General features: G+C 40.1%; 1 protein-coding gene across 3 annotated transcripts in view; it reads left to right on the top strand.

Moving 5' to 3' along the window:
* Positions 1 to 16,854, top strand: part of FRMD3 (FERM domain containing 3) — a 352,765-nt gene extending 335,911 nt beyond the window's left edge. The window contains exons 14-15 of one of the 3 annotated variants that reach the window (XM_005684098.3): positions 11,536 to 11,994; positions 16,632 to 16,854. In XM_005684098.3, the coding sequence (XP_005684155.1) occupies positions 11,536 to 11,994; positions 16,632 to 16,645 (473 nt within the window). In that variant the 3' untranslated portion in view covers positions 16,646 to 16,854. Of the gene's footprint in view, positions 1 to 11,535; positions 15,662 to 16,631 lie in introns of those variants that run through there. The other 2 variants (XM_005684099.3, XM_018052405.1) reach the window with 2 other exon arrangements.

Here is a 17,093-nt window from a genome sequence, read left to right as displayed (position 1 = left end):
AGTTAACCACCTGTAAAAGAATGAAACTAGAACACTTTCTAACACCATACACAAAAAAAAACTCAAAATGGATTAAAGATCTAAATATAAGACCAGAAACTATAAAACTCCTAGAGGAAAACATAGGCAGAACACTCTTTGACATAAATTACAGCAAGATCCTCTATGATCCACCTCCCAGAGTAATGGAAATAAAAGCAAAAATAAACAAATGGGACCTAATTAAACTTAAAAGCTTTTGCACAACAAAGGAAACTATAAGCAAGGTGAAAAGACAGAAAATAATAGCAAATGAAGCAACTGACAAAGAATTAATCTCAAGAATATACAAGCAGCTCAGGCAGCTCAAGTCCAGAAAAATAAACGACCCAATCAAAAAATAGGCCAAAGAACTAAATAGGTATTTCTCCAAAGAAGACATACAGATGGCTAACGAACACATGGAAGGATGCTCAACATCACTCATTATCAGAGAAATGCAAATCAAAACCACAATGAGGTACCATCTCACGCTGACCAGAATGGCTGCTATCCAAAAGTCTACAAACAATAAATGCTGGAGAGGGTGTGGAGAAAAGGGAACCCTCTTACACTGTTCATGGGAATGCAAACTAGTACAGCCACTATGCAGAATAGTGTGGAGATTCCTTTAAAAACTGGAAATAGAACTGCCTTATGACCCAGCAATCCCACTGCTGGGCATAGACACCAAGGAAATCAGAATTGAAAGAGACACATGTACCCCAATGTTCATCGCAGCACTGTTTACAATAGCTAGGACAAGCAAGCAACCTAGATGTCCATCAGCAGACGAATGGATAAGAAAGCTGTGGTAGATATACACAATGGAATGTTACTCAGCTATTTAAAAAATGCATTTGAATCAGTTCTAATGAGGTGGATGAAACTGGAGTCTATTATGCAGAGTGAAGTAAGCCAGAAAGAAAAACACCAATACAGTATACTGATGCATATATATGGAATTTAGAAAGATGGTAATGATGACCCTATATTCAAGACAGCAAAAGAGACACAGATGTAAACAACAGACTTTTGAACTCTGTGGGAGAAGGCAAGGGTGGGATGATTTGAGAGAATAGCATTGAAACATGCATATTACCATATGTGGAATAGATCACCAGTCCAAGGTCAATGCATGAAACAGGGCACTCAAAGCTGGTGCACTGGGACAACCCTGAGAGATGGATGGGGAGGGAGGTGGGAGAGGGGTTCAGGATGAGGGACACATGTACACCCATGGCTGATTCATGTCAGTGTATGGCAAAAACCAGTACAATATTGTAAAGTAATTAGCCTCTAATTAAAATAATTTTTTTTAAAGTCCCTCACTCTTACTGTGTTACTGTCAATTTCTCCTTTTATAGTTGTCAGTATTTGCCTTATATTCAGGTGCTCCTATGCTGGGTGCATATATATTTAAAATTGTATATTCTTAGATTCATCCCTTGATCACTATATAGTGTCCTTCTTTGTCTCTTGCAACAATCTTTAAAGTCTATTTTTTTCTGATATGAGTATTGCTACTCCAGCTTTCTTTTGATTTCCATTTGCATGGGATACACCTTTTTCTATCCCCTCAGTCTCTGTGTGTCCCCAGATCTCAAGTGCATCTCTTATAGACAACATAAATATGGGTCTTATTTTTGTGTCCCTTCAGTCAGTCTGTGTCTTTTGATTGGGGCATTTAATCTATTTACATTTAAGGTAATTAGCAATATATATATTCTTATTGCCATTTTCTTAATTGTTTTGGATTTGTTTTGTTTAAGTCTTTTTCTTGCCTTCCACTCTTGTTGTCTTGTGATTTGATTTCTAACTTTAGTGTTGTGTTGGGTTCCTTTTTCTTTTTTGTGTGTTTGTAACTATCATGGATTTTTGGTTACCATGAGGTTTTGATATAGCATTTTCTATGTAAACAATATTAAGCTGTTGATCTTAATTTTATATGAATTTCTATATCCTGCATTTGTACTCTCTTCTCATAATTGCCAGTTTTGATATCACATTTTTGTGCAGATTTCTTGCCTGCACTCATAAACATGAGTTTCACTGGTGAGCTTTTCCATTAGTAATTTTCTTGTTTCTCATAGTGGCCTTTCCTTTTCACTTAGAGAAGTTCCTTTAGCATTTGCTGCACAACTGGTCTAGTGGTATTGAATTCTTTTTGTTTTTGCTAGCTTTGGATTTCTCTGCTGAATCTGAATGAGAGCCTTGCTGGGTAGAGTATTCTTGGTTGTAGGTTCTTCCCTTTCTTCACTGTAAATATATCATGCCACTCTCACGACCTGCAGAGCTTCTGCAAAGAAATCATCTGATAACCTTATGGGAATTCCCCTGTATGTTATGTTACTTTTCCCTTGTTGTTTCAATATATTTTTCTTTAATTTTTGTCAGATTGATTACTGTGTATCTTAGCATGTCCTTCCTTGCATTCATCCTACCTGGGACTCTCTGTGCTTCCTGGACTTGGGTGACTATTTCCTTTCCATTGTTAGGGAAGTTTTCAGCTCTTATCTATTCTGATATTTAGCGTTGTCTCAGAAGTCTCTCAGACTGTCTTCATTTCTTTTTTCTCTTTATCCTTTGTCCTGCCACAGTGATTTCCACCATCCTGTCTTCCAGCTCACTTACTGTTCTTCTGCCTCAGTTGTTCTGCTATTGATTCCTTCCAGTTTATTTTTCATTTCAGTTATTGTACTGTTTATCTCTTTGTTTTTTAGCTCTTCTAGGTCTTTGTTAAACCTTTCTTTCATCTCCTTGATCTGTACCTCCATTCTTTTTTGTAATCTTAGATCATCTTTGCTATCATTATTCTGAATTCTTTTTCAGGTGGATTGCCTATCTCCACTTCACTTAGTTATTGTTCTGGGGTTTTGTCTTGTTCCTTCAACTGGGACATATTCTTCTGCAGTCTCATTTTGTCTAACTTTATGTGATTGAAATTTCCATTATGCAGGCTGCAGAACTGTAGCTCTTGCTTCTGCTTTCTGCACTCTGGTGGATGAGGCTAAGAGGTTTTTGCAGGCTTTATGATGTGTAGGCTCCTTTCCACTATTGGGTGGAGCTGTGTCTTGTCTCTCTGGTGGGCAGGGCCATGCTCAGGAAGATTTTCAGCAGGCTGCTGATTCGTGGGGCTGTGTTCCCATCCTGTTGTTGTTTGGCCTGAGGCATCCTAGCACTGGATCCTCCAAGCTGTTGAATGGGGCTGGGTCTTGGGGTGGAAATGGTGGCCTTTAGGAGGGCTCACAACCAATGAGTATTCCCCAGACGTGCCACTATCTTTGTCCCCACAGTGAGCCACAGGCACTCCCCACCTCTGCAGGAGACACCCTAATACTAGTAGTTGAGTCTGGCTCAGTCTCTTATGAGGTCTCTGCTATTTTCCCTGGGTACCTGTGTACACGGGACTTTTGTAAGCCCTCCAAGAATGAAGTTTTTGTTTGCCCCAGTCCTTTGGCATCCCCATTGGCCTTCAAATCCAGATTCTCTAAAGGAATTCTCCCGCTGCTGCGGGAACCCCAGGCTGAGAAGCTTGACATGAGGCTCAGGACTTTCACTCCTGTGGGAGTATTTCTGTAGTCAAATTATTTTCCAGTTTGTGGGCCACTCATGTGGCAGGTATGGAATTTGATTATACTGTGACTGCACTCCTCCTAGTATCTCATTGCCTCTGTCTTCAGATGTAGGGTATATTTTTTGGTATGCTCCAACATTTTTTGTGTTTTCTCCATGGTTGTTCAGAAGTTAGTTGTGATTTGGGTGTTTCTGTTAAGAGGTGAGCTCCATCCTTCTATTCTTCCATCTTGTTGGTCAGGTTCTTGTTAGGTTTTGATTTATGTAATTGGGTGTACCAGTGGTGGGCACATAAATATTTACAACTATTGTATCTTCTTAATATATTGACTACTTTATCATTACCTTCTTGGTCTATCCCTACCATTTTCAGGTTACAGTCTACTTTGTCTGATATAAGTATTGCTACTCCTGCTTTTTTTGGTTGCCATTTCCTTGAAATATCTTTTTTCATCCCTTTTCTCTCAGTCTATGTGTCTATATGGCTAAAGTGAGTCTCTTGTAAACAGTATATCATTGGGTCTTATTTTTTAATTCGCCATTGTAGATCTTTCGATTGGATAATGCAATCCACTTATCTGTACAAAAAAGATCTTCACGACCCGGATAATCACGATGGTGTGATCACTCATCTAGAGCCAGACATCCTGGAATGTGAAGTCAAGTGGGCCTTAGAAAGCATCACTATGAACAAAGCTAGTGGAGGTGATGGAATTCCAGTTGAGCTATTTCAAATCCTGAAAGATGATGCTGTGAAAGTGCTACACTCAATATGCCAGCAAATTTGGAAAACTCAGCAGTGGCCACAGGACTGGAAAAGGTCAGTTTTCATTCCAATCCCAAAGAAAGGCAATGCCAAAGAATGCTCAAACTACCACACAATTGCACTCATCTCACATGCTAGTAAAGTCATGCTCAGAATTCTCCAAGCCAGGCTTCAGCAATACATGAACCGTGAACTCCCTGATGTTCAAGCTGGATTTAGAAAAGGCAGAGGAACCAGAGATCAAATTGCCAGCATCCACTGGATCATGGAAAAGGCAAGAGAGTTCCAGAAAAACATCTATTTCTGCTTTATTGACTATGCCAAAGCCTTTGACTGTGTAGATCACAATCAACTGTCGAAAAATCTGAAAGAGATGGGAATACCAGACCACCTAACCTGCCTCTTGAGAAATCTGTATGCAGGTCAGGAAGCAACAGGTAGAACTGGACATGGAACAGACTGGTTCCAAATAGGAAAAGGAGTACATCAAGGCTGTATATTGTCACCCTGCTTATTTAACCTATATGCAGAGTCCATCATGAGAAACGCTGGACTGGAAGAAACACGAGGTGGAATCAAGATTGCCGGGAGAAATCTCAATAACCTCAGATATGCAGATGACACCACCCTTATGGCAGAAAGTGAAGAGGAACTAAAAAGCCTCTTGATGAAAGTGAAAGAGGTGACTGAAAAAGTTGGCTTAAAGCTCAACATTCAGAAAACGAAGATCATGGCATCTGGTCCCATCACTTTATGGCAAATAGATGGGAAAACAGTGGAAACAGTGTCAGACTTTATTTTTTGGGGCTCCAAAATCACTGCAGATGGTGACTGCAGCCATGAAATTAAAAGATGCTTACTCCTTGGAAGAAAAGTTATGATCAACCTAGATAGCATATTCAAAAGCAGAGACATTACTTTGCTGACTAAGGTCCGTCTAGTCAAGGCTATGGTTTTTCCAGTAGTCATGTATGGATGTGAGCGTTGGACTGTGAAGAAGGCAGAGCGCCGAAGAATTGATGCTTTGAACTGTGGTGTTGGAGAAGACTCTTGAGAGTCCCTTGGACTGCAAGGAGATCCAACCAGTCCATTCTGAAGATCAGCCCTGGGTGTTCTTTGGAAGGAATGATGCTAAAGCTGAAACTCCAGTACTTTGGCCACCTCATGCGAAGAGTTGACTCATTGGAAAAGACTCTGATGCTGGGAGGGATTGAGGGCAGGAGGAGAAGCGGATGACAGAGGATGAGATAGCTGAATGGCATCACCTACTCGATGGACATGAATCTGAGTGAACTCTGGGAGTTGGTGATGGACAGGGAGGCCTGGCGTGCTGCGATTCATGGGGTCGCAAAGAGTCGGACACGATGAGCGACTGAACTGAACCGATTGTGAAAATGGGAGACTTACTATTGCCATTTTGTTAACTTATTGCCTGGCTGTTTTGTAAATTCATTGTTCCTTATTTCTTACCCCACTATCTTTTTCTTATCTTGATGTTTTGTGGTATCAGTATGCTTTGACTTCTTTATCATGTTCCCTTTGTAATTATTGCAGGTTTTCCCCTGTGTGGTTACTGTGAAGCTTACATAAAAATATCTTATAATTGTAACACTCTAGTTTAAGCTAAAAACTTCAATATAGTTCCCAAGCTTCACACTTTTACTTCTCCTCTTCCTCACATTTTAGCTTACTGACTTTACAGTTTGCTTATTTTTATATTGTATAACTAATAAAAGATTATTATAGTTATGGTTATTTTTACTACATTTGTTTAAGTTGTAAACTAGATTTGTAAGTGAATTATGCACCAGCATTACCATATTACACAATCTAACTTGGACTATGTTTCTACCATTACCAGTGAGTTTTACACTGCCATCTTATTTTTTATGATGGTAATTAGCATCCTGTTACCTCCACTCAACAGACTCCCTTTAGCATTTCTTGTAAAGCATATCTAATGGTGATGAATTCCCTCAATTTTTGTTTGGGAAAGCTTCTGAAGAACAGCTTCACCAGGAGTAGTATTTTTGGTTCAGTTTCTTTCTTTCAATATTTTGAATATGTCAACCCATTCTCTTCTGGCCTGAAAAGTTTCTGTTGAAAAATCTGCATCTTTGGGAGCTCCCTTGTATTATTGTTTTTCTCTTGTTGGTTTTAAAGTTCTTTTTCTTTGACTCTTGACAATTTAATTGTAATATGTGTCAGTGTACTACTTTTCAGTTCAACCTTTTTAGGATCCCTTTGGTCTCTTGTATCTTGAGGTCTCCTTCTCTTCCCATGTTTGGGAAGTCTTCAACCATTAGTGCTTTAAATATATTTTCTGTCCTTTTCCTCTTCCCTTTCTGGAATTCCTGTAATATGAATACTGTTTCTTTTCATTGTGTCCCGTAAGTCCTATAGGCTGGCTTCACTTTCATTCTTTTTTCTAGTTGCTTCTCTGATAGAATAATTTCAAATGGCCTATCTTCTGGGTCACTGATTCTTCTTTTGAAAATCTCTATTGATTTCAGTTATTTTTCAGCTGTAGGATCTCTGGTTTTTTTTTAATATTTTCTATTTCTTTGTTGAACTTCTCATTTTGTTCATTCATTGCTTTCCCAATTTTAAGTGTTGTGTATTCTTGTAATTCACAAAACTTCTTTAAGAGCATTATTCTGAATTATTTGTTCACAGATCTCCATTTCTTTAGGGCTATTAGTGCCTTTTTAGTTTCCTTTAGTGTTGTCATATTTACCTGATTTTTCATGATCCTTGATTCCTTACATTGATATATGTGCATCTGAGTAAGTGACCTCTTCTCCTAGACTTTACAGATTCACTTTGGATTCATTAGTCAGCTCAGTTTGGGTTTCTGGTATCTTCTGGTAACATCCTTGGGCAAATGAGACCTGCTATTAGAGTCTACTATGGCGCTAGGCAACTGTTAAAGCTCTGAGGCTGTCTATGGTGGGGGCAGGGGGCGGTGGGTGGGGATTGCCACTAGCTGATAACAGTTGGATAGAATTCTGGCTTGGTTGCATCCCCAAGTGAGGCTGTACTATTGGTTCTGTTGTTGTCTGGATTCTCTGATCAGGACTAGGGACTAAATTCAGTATAAATGGGCTATGGATTAACTCCCCTACCCTGGTAGGGCAGCAGAATGGGACCCAGGGCCTATATGACTCATTGTTTGGGGAATGTTGCAAGCAGGGCTGCTAGATAGGCTACACAGGTTTCTGTGCCCTGGTAAGGCTCCCTTGTCAGATGGACTAAAGGCTATATTCAGCAATGAATGGGTTAAGAATTAGTTTCCCTGACTAAGCTAATTTAGGCATAGTGGTAAAAGTAGCTCCAAGGCCACCAAGGCTCTGTCATCATCAGTCAAGCTGACCCAGGCCCTAAGTTCTACAGCAAACTTGCTTTGCTCTAAAAGTAATGAGATTTGCCTACCTATTTCTCAGCTCCATTGTTGCTGGGTAATGTAGCTTCCAGGTATTCTTACCAGCCTTCCTGTCAGATGGAGCTAATAACTCAGCTCCTCCCTGGGCTGGACTGGGAGGGCCCATTTTAGGTAACTTCCAAATTTTCCCAAACAGGCTTTCTCCTTGGAAGAGGCTAGGATCTAGAATCCACAGTGGGTGGAGCTATGACTCAGTTCTTTTGCCTGGATGTGAATAGACCAGACTCCAGGGCTCTCCTAACTCTCCTCTGAGGACTGAAATCAGGCAGTCCTGCACCCTACTGAGTTCCCTGGTCAGATGCATCACCAACTTGATTCTGCAGATGAGCAAAGCCACTGGTTGGGACTAGTACTTGGCTCTGCAGGTATGAATTTGGTCGGCCAAGATCTGAGTGCTAACTGTTGGAAGTCCCTTCCTGCCCCCTTCTCTCTCATAGATCCTAGTGGTTGAGCCCTACTGAGTCCCCAGTGATACTAGGGGATTAAATCCACAATAAGGGCTCCTATAAAGGGAATCCACAATGCCGGGGAAGTAGCTGGATGTAACCCCAAGCTCTCTTGTCCCACTGAGGCGATCTCTCAGTTGGGATGATGTGCCTGCTTCGGGAAGAGACAATGTGGTCAACACAGCTGTTCCTCTTACGCTTCGAATGCAGGCTATCTTGGTCTCTGGTGCAGGAGGGTACTTCAGCCTCACTTCCATGTTTTAAGATTTTCTCCGTTGGTGTCTCATTCATGAATGGTTGTTAGTTGCTGTTCTTGTGAGGTGGAGTGAAGTTCAGTTCAGGAGTGAAGTTAGGAACAACCAGTGTTGGCATCTTGGTGACGTAATTTCCTGCACATCTTGGAGAGAGGGAAATCCTGAAATGTACCCATTAAAAGCAGGCTTGCATATGTCCATGCTCAATAGCTCATTTGTTAATCCCATGGAACCTGCCTGCCAGGCTCCTCTGTCCATGCAATTTTCCAGGCAAAAATACTGGAGTGGGTTGCCATTTCCTCCTCCAGGGAATCTTCCCAACCCAGGACTGAACCCACACCTCATGTTATCTCCTACACTGGCAAGCAGATTCTTTACCATTGCACCACCTGGGAAGCCCAAAAGCAGGCTTACAGTTACCTAAAGTACTTGGCTCCCAACTTGGTATTATACTGTAGATCCATCTTGGGAACATTTCTTTGATTGTTCCTTTCCCACTAAGAACCCAGTACTCAAAATCAGAAGAGCTGGCCTTAGGCCTGATAGTAGGTAACAGGATTTCCCATCTATAAAACAAAAGGTTGAGAAATACCTCTCCCCCAATAAATTTTAAGAAATAACATTCATTCCTTTTGACCAAGTAATTTTCCTTGCAGACATCCATCAAATGAACTGAAACAAAAGAGGAGAAATGTAAACAAGAGGCTGTATATGTAATGATAGCTCACGGAATTTTTTTTCACTACTGCAAAGCAGTCTGAATGTTTTGTTGTTCAGTCGTGTCCAACTCTTTGCGACCCCATGGACTGCAGCACGCCAGGCTTCCCTGTCCTTCACCATATCCTGGAGCTTGCTCAAACTCATGTCCATTGAGTTGGCAATGCCATCCAACCATCTCATCCTCTATCATCCCCTTTTCTTCCTGCCTTCAATTTTTCCCAGCATCAGGGTCTTTTCCAATGAGCCAGCTCTTCACATCAGGTAGCCAGAGTACTGGAGCTTCAGCTTCGGCATCAATCCTTCCAATGAATATTCAGGATTGATTTCCTTTAGGAAGGACTGGTTTGAGCTCCTTGCATACCAAGGGACTCTCAAGAGTCTTCTCCAACATCACATTTCAAAAGCATCAATTCTTCAGCAGTCAGCTTTCTTTACGGCCCAGATCTCACACCCATACATGACTACTGGAAAAAGCATAGCTTTGGCTTGATGGACATTTGTTGGCAAAGCTTTTTCATATGCTGTCTAGGTTTGTCATAGCTTTTCTTCCAAGAACAAGCATCTTTTAATTTCATGGCTGCAATCACCATCTGCAGTGATTTGGGAGCCCAAAAAAATAAAGCCAGCCACTGTTTCCACATCTATTTGTCATGAAGTGATGGGACTGGATGCCATGATCTTTGTTTTCTGAATGTTGAGTTTTAAGCCAGCTTTTTCACTCTCCTCTTTCACCTTCATCAAGAGGCTCTTTAGTTTCTCTTCACTTTCTGCCATAAGGGTGGTATCATCTGCATATCTGAGGTTATTGATATTTCTCCTGGCAATCTTGATTGTAACTATTATTACTGGGCAACTATTAACAGTTCATATTAACTATTAATAGTTAACTTAATATTAATTTATTAATCATGTCCAGTTCAGTCACTCAGTCGTGTCTGATTCTTTGCAACCCCATGAATTGCAGCACGCCAGGCCTCCCTGTCCATCACCAACTCCTGGAGTTCACTCAAACTCACATCCATCGAGTTGATGATGCCATCCAGCCATCTCATCCTCTGTTGTCCCCTTCTCCTCCTGCCCCCAATCCCTCCCAGCATCAGAGTCTTTTCCAGTGAGTCAACTCTTCGCATGAGGAGGCCAAAGTACTGGAGTTTCAGCTTTAGCATCATTCCTTCCAAAGAACACCCAGGACTGATATCCTTTAGAATGGACTGGTTGGATCTCCTTGCAGTCCAAGGGACTCTCAGGAGTCTTCTCCAACACCACAGTTAAAAAGCAACAATTCTTCGGCACTCAGCTTTCTTCACAGTCCAACGCTCACATCCATACATGACCACTGGAAAAACCATAGCCTTCACTAGATGGACCTTTGTTGGCAAAGTAATGTCTCTGCTTTTCAATATGCTATCTAGGTTGGTCATAACTTTCCTTCCAAGGAGTAAGCATCTTTTAATTTCATGGCTGAAATCACCATCTGCAGTGATTTTGGAGCCCAAAAAAATAAAGTCTGACACTGTTTCCACTGTTTCCCCATCTATTTGCCATGAAGTGATGGGACCAGATGCCATGATCTTCGTTTTCTGAATGTTGAGCTTTAAGCCAACTTTTTCACTCTGCACTTTCACTTTCATCAAGAGGCTTTTTAGTTCCTCTTCACTTTCTGCCATAAGGGTGGTGTCATCTGCATATCTGAGGTTATTGATTAATCATATTAGGCAACTATTATTGTATTAACTAAACAGAATATTTGGCAACCATTACAAATACCAGTAGGAGTTTATGTCAGCATAGAAAATGTCTAAAGGAGCAAGATGTAAATTTGTTCATACAAATATGATTGCAATTACATGAAATGAGAAACCACAAAATTGTGCCAAAAATGAAGACAAAAAAATACATAATAAAAGATGCTATTCAAAGTAGACTCTCTAATTTTACTACAATACTGTATTGAATGACAGTATTGACTTCCAAAAGACAATACTCAAAGTTATAATAGTGATTTCTTGTCATTTTGTTCTTGCAAACGTGACCAAAATTGGAGGCTTTTCAAACTATAATTGCACATATAAATGTTGTAAATATTGCCAACCATTTGAGGCATTTTAGTTATTTTTGGTTTAACATGTTGACCTTAAGAATTTATAGTATAGGATCTATTCCTAAAATGACTTTGTTAAAAGTCAGGATTCTACAGAACACTTTCTGGATTCCCTCTCATTCAGTAATTAGTTTGGGTTTGTTTCCATTACATATCTTTGTGGAAAAAGAAAACCTGAAATTTAAAATTAAGAAAAATATGTCTCTTTACAGGTGTTCCATTGCCCAAAGAAGATATCTCTGCCCCCTTGATCTCCAGCTCACCAGTGAAGGAATCCCACGAGTATGAAGAGCCATCAAGTGAAGAGGAAGATAAAATAAAAGAAGAACCCTTGACAATCTCTGAACTGGCATACAACCCAAGTGCCAGCCTACTCCCTACCCCGGTTGATGATGATGAGATTGACATGCTCTTTGACTGTCCATCTAGGCTGGAGTTGGAAAGAGAAGACACAGATTCATTCGAGGAACTGGAAGCAGATGAAAATGCCTTTTTAATGGCAGAAGAAGAGGAGATGAAGGAGGCTCACCAAGCTTTGTCATGGAGCTATGACATTCTGAGTGGCACTATTCGGGTGAACCCACTGGTCAAGAGTTTTTCCCGGCTCCTTGTGGTGGGCCTGGGCCTGCTGCTCTTTGTATTTCCCCTGCTCCTCCTCCTTTTGGAGTCAGGTATTGATCTCTCCTTCTTATGTGAAATCCGCCAGACGCCAGAGTTTGAGCAGTTTCACTATGAATACTACTGTCCTCTCAAGGAGTGGGTGGCTGGCAAAGTCAACCTCATACTTTACATGTTGGGTTGCTCATAAAGCTCATTTCTCATATGACTAAGGGCTATATTCAATACTAGTGATTTGTTGTTTTTTTTTTTTCCAGCAAATGCCTGGTTCTGAATGGTCATGGGACCATCAATAGGTATTCTTACTCATAACTGATTATTCAGAGCTTTAAGTTAGCTTTCCATAATTCACTGCAAGTAAGTTTAAATCAAACACAGTTATTTTAGTTATAGGTCAGGAAGATGACCTCTAAATAACCAAAAACATGTTTATTTTTTATTATAGACATACTCTTTATCTATTATAATACATTGAGCTGAATTAGACTTTTTTTTTTTAATAGCACCATTACAAGCTATAAGGTTCAGAATCAAGAGTTTTAGTAAAAACCCAAGGGAAAGTTTTTTGAATATAATCCTTAGTGAGAACAATGTCCTCTAACCAATGCCTATACAACTAAATTTATGCTGGGCTTTTGTTTTTGTTTTTTTTAAAAATATTTTTATGTGTTCAAAATATTTTGGTAAATTTTTAGCAAAAAAAAAAAAAAAAGGAGCTTCCTGGAGTTATTTAAGTGTACAGATTGTAAGACTAATGCACAAAGGATATGTCAGGAATTTTTAATGTCTTGGCACTGGTTTGTTTTTTAAAATATTTTTGGCTGAACAATCACATAATTGTTATTATCTGCATATGAGATAGAAAAATAGGTAGAAAAACACTGTAGAAAATAAGCTCCTGAAACGGATGATGGAACTGGAGGAAGTAGAAATGGAGAGCATCAAGAGGACACAGGGTGGTCCATTTTTCAAAATATTTGGACAAGATGACTTGTTACTTTCATTTGCATTCTGTCCATATATGTTAGCTGAGGCAATGGAATGTTTTTAAGAGAAAGTAAAATTTTTAAAGGAAAATAGTGAAAGGAGATGCTAGTTAATTGTGTATTATTGTACATTAACCCAAGAGTGGAAGCAAATGGGAACTGGAAAAACGGCAAGTAGCCAAATGAGTTCTGATGAGACTGATAGGCAAGTGGTGGCAGACAAATGATTTATGAAAGTGATGGTGATGCAAGGTACTGGATGATGTAAAGAACAGTAAACTCGCTGTCCAAGTGGACATGAATATGTCTAAGTGAATCTAGATAAAAGTGGGGAAACTTGAAGGCACATTTTTTTAATCCCTCATGCCATTCATTGAGATTCTGTGGAAGAAACTTTAAAAGAATTCTATACGTGTGTGAAGGAGAGAGCAAGAGAGTCAGAAGGAATGTGAGGAGAATGATCTTGGCTTTTTACCATTTCAGCTTGGATGAAGTAGTGAAATGACCCCATAACTAGATAGTAAGTGGGACAAACGCTCTCGTACCTTCCTTCATGCCACTGAATCCATGACAGAAAGAAAGGCTCTGAAGCCTTCCACGCAGAGTACATACCAACACTGTGAAAGAAGAGAGTACAGTACAGAGCGTAGGGCACAGAGCATAGTGATTTTTCCATAAAATGTAAATGAAGACATGGAATGTTTTCATGGGATGGGCTACCTATAATCTCTCCTAACTTCAGCTCTACTATTGGTATAATTTCCAAAATGGCCATTCCAGTCCTACTCATTCATGGAGCCCTGAGTGCTTTATTAGACATTTAATTTTGTAAATAAATTTTTTAAAGTCAGCTCATGAAGACTTCAGTTGAGCAAACTATATTATAATTTGCTATTCAGTTTACAGGGTGGTCTTTCTCATGTGCATTGAGTGACTGATTTTTTCTTTTTTTCTGATTTTTCTTTTAAATAAAGATTATTTGATACCTGAAATTTGATACCAATATAGAAATATATTTTCTGTAGGTTATTTGGGAAGTTTGCAAATGATCAGCTTTGAAATTGAAGTGGTTCCCCCCCTTGTTTATGACTTAAAGTCATATCTTCTGACATAAGGATGTGCCAGTAGAGTCTGCAGAAAATTAGTTCCCTCTTCTAATCATGCTTAATCTCGTTTTCTTTGAAGTTCTAACCATAACAAATCATCCAGCCCTTGCCCTTTTACATTAATATTAAGTAACATTTTAAATTTATAGAATTAATATATTATGCATCATAAAACATTGAAAAACGCTGACAGGATAAACATCACACATAGTCTAGCCAAGTGGATTTATACTAAGGAGTAATGACTATATAATTTTAACATTTCCAGCTAACATCTCTTAGGCAAAAACTTCACTGTTGAATAGAAATAGTTTTAAGTGAAGGACCTGACAGGATAAGGTCTGCTGAATTTAAACACCAGCTACCCCAAAAGTAAAACTCAGGTCCTGAAATGCCATTTTGTCAGGACAGATCAGTCTTTTAGAAATACTCGCTTTTCTTAGAAAACAGTCACCAGTTGCCTGAATCAAAGAGGAGAAGACTGCTTCCAAAGGTAGAAGATATATAATATAGTAAGATACAGAATTGAAAGCAAGTGTGTGAGTATATGTATATTCCATATTATTGGTATATACGTGTTTATATATGAATATGTGTATATATGTGTGTTTGTATACACACAACTGCTATGCCCTTCATACACAGATGTTTTTATTTATCCCCAATTGAGGAATTTGTGACATGGTATTATTCATTTTCCCTCTCTGATAACATAGTGGATAAAACCCACAGTCTCAAAGGTTTCAATTTTCCATGAAAACTACTGTGTGTACATTTGTGGTTTTATATACACACACATATGGCAAATACATATACACACACAATCTTTAGTGCTAATGCAAGTTGGATATGAAAAAAATGTAGGTGAAGTATTGTGTATTTCTGTCTGTGCTTGGAACATATTGTAAACTGTTATGTATCTGGAACATATTTTGTGGTTTGTCTAATATAAAGACAACTCTGGGAAGAAGTCAAAATGATTGATTTCACTGAAAAACTAGAGATCTGGGGGCCACGTTACCTATGGTTGGAGCCTTATCTTTGTACAGTGAAATTTGCATTTCTGTGTCAACATCCAGATTGTTTTATATGTTAATATGGTGGCAGGAATCCCTAATAAAAATACTCTGGGGAAAAAATGTTTCTGCAATCATTCAGTTTTATTCAAAGTAAAGTTGTATAAATAGCCTGTTGGAAAATACAGAAAGGTACCATCTGGTGCCATGAAATGAGGTCACCCTTGAATGGTGATACTATGAAAAGAATGGCTAATGGATGGGATTAACACTTTGCAGAAGTCACCCATGCTAAAAGGCAAAATATTGAATGCACTGGAAATGCATCCAAATATAGAAGACAGTATAGTTAGTGGCATCAAGATAGAAAAGCACAGGAAAAAAAACAGAAAAGGGGTTTTTTCTGTGACAGGTAGGTGGGAGGACTTCAGGGTGCTAGCAGTAGGTCCTTACTTCCTGTGCCAAAGAGAGCTACGTCAGACTCGACTCTGCAAGACGTGCCATTAAACGTCTATCGGTTCACAGGCCCTGGAAGAATTTTCCTATCCTACTCCTGTCTTCCCTGCATGTGTGGTCTAAAAGGCCCTCTTGCTTTGGTTTGGCACAAAGCTAATGATTTCACACCTGACAGTTAAATCAGAAGGTGTCAGTTACTCTGAATGGAGTCAAAGGGACTCTTTACTACAGGAACACCATAGGTGTCCAGCTGAATTATACCCTAGCTGTGTGGCCTAGTGGGTTTTTTTTTTCCAGTTTTATCAAGATATAATTGACATATACCAGTATATTATTTTAGGTAGGTAATGAATTGATATGTGTATATATTGCAAACTGATTACCACCATAAGTTTAGTCACTGTCCATCACCTCACAAAGTTAATTTGTTTTCCCTTCTGATAGGAACGTTTAAGATTGCCAACTCTCTTAGTAACTTGCAGGTATACAATACAGAATCATAACTAGGATCACCAAGCTGTACATTACATTCCCAGGACTTATTTATCTTATAACTAGAAATTTGTACCTTTTGACCCCCTTCATCCATTTCACCCATCCAGGGGTTGGGGATGGGTGAAGTCTACCCAGTTCTTTCCTCAGCAGTCCTCAGGGGTCCGAGCACCAGAGCACAGGAAAGAAAAGGAATCTGGTGGTCAGTGTTCAGGCATGAGATGTCAGGAGTCAGTCCCGAATTCACCAGCTCTAGCCAGCACCTGTGTTTGCACTGTGGCTGCCGACTGGGAGGCTCATACAAAATAGCCCCTGGCCACTTGTTCACTGAGCAGTCCAGGCTCCTAAGCCACCCTTACCTCTTGGGAGAAACTTTTTTCCTTATTCGTACATTCCTTGCTCAGCCAATCAAGGCAAAGATCTCCTAACTACAGTACAGCATGGAAGGAGAGTACTGGGGAGAAGCTTCTACCGGGGTGACCTCAGTTGGGATGGTTGTGGTTGATGAACTTGAGACTCTTGGGACCACCTTTCTCTACTGGGTGGAGATAATGTGCTAAAGGACCCTGCTTACTTGTCCTCCTGCTTCTTCTCTCTCTTTCTGTTTCTCTTGGACCTGCTTTGGGGCTTCCAGTCTACCTGCAGTAAACAAACCCAGTGGGACCTGCCCGTGGTGAGCCCACCCAGGACTCAGCTCTCCACGTTCCAGCCTCGTCTGCAGCGGGGTGGGTAAGTTTGGTTAGCCCCACCCAGTGGGCTCAGCTGTCTTCACTTCAGAGAAGATGAAAAAACCTCGCTTGGGCCTCAAATCCCAGCTGTGTTCTTCAATTCGTCAATAAAGCTGATTTTAATCCTCTTCTGGCCATTATGTATATTGTCTATGGAGAAGTGGGGTGGGCGCTGGGGAGTGGTTCAGGGTCTCTGTCACCTCCAGTGTTGCAAGCAAGGCAGGAGCAGAGGAGGCTGCTCCTGGCTGAACCTCAAACATCAGACGATGTCTGCCAGGATATGGGCCCTGTCAGCCCTTAAAGTTGGGTGAGGAAACTTGGGATATAAGACAGGATGTCCCCGACAGGCTCCATTCCAAGAGCCCATT

Source organism: Capra hircus, chromosome 8 (genome assembly GCF_001704415.2).
Source record: "Capra hircus breed San Clemente chromosome 8, ASM170441v1, whole genome shotgun sequence".
Classification (NCBI taxonomy): domain Eukaryota; kingdom Metazoa; phylum Chordata; class Mammalia; order Artiodactyla; family Bovidae; genus Capra; species Capra hircus.
This window is presented reverse-complemented; position numbering and strand designations above follow the sequence as displayed.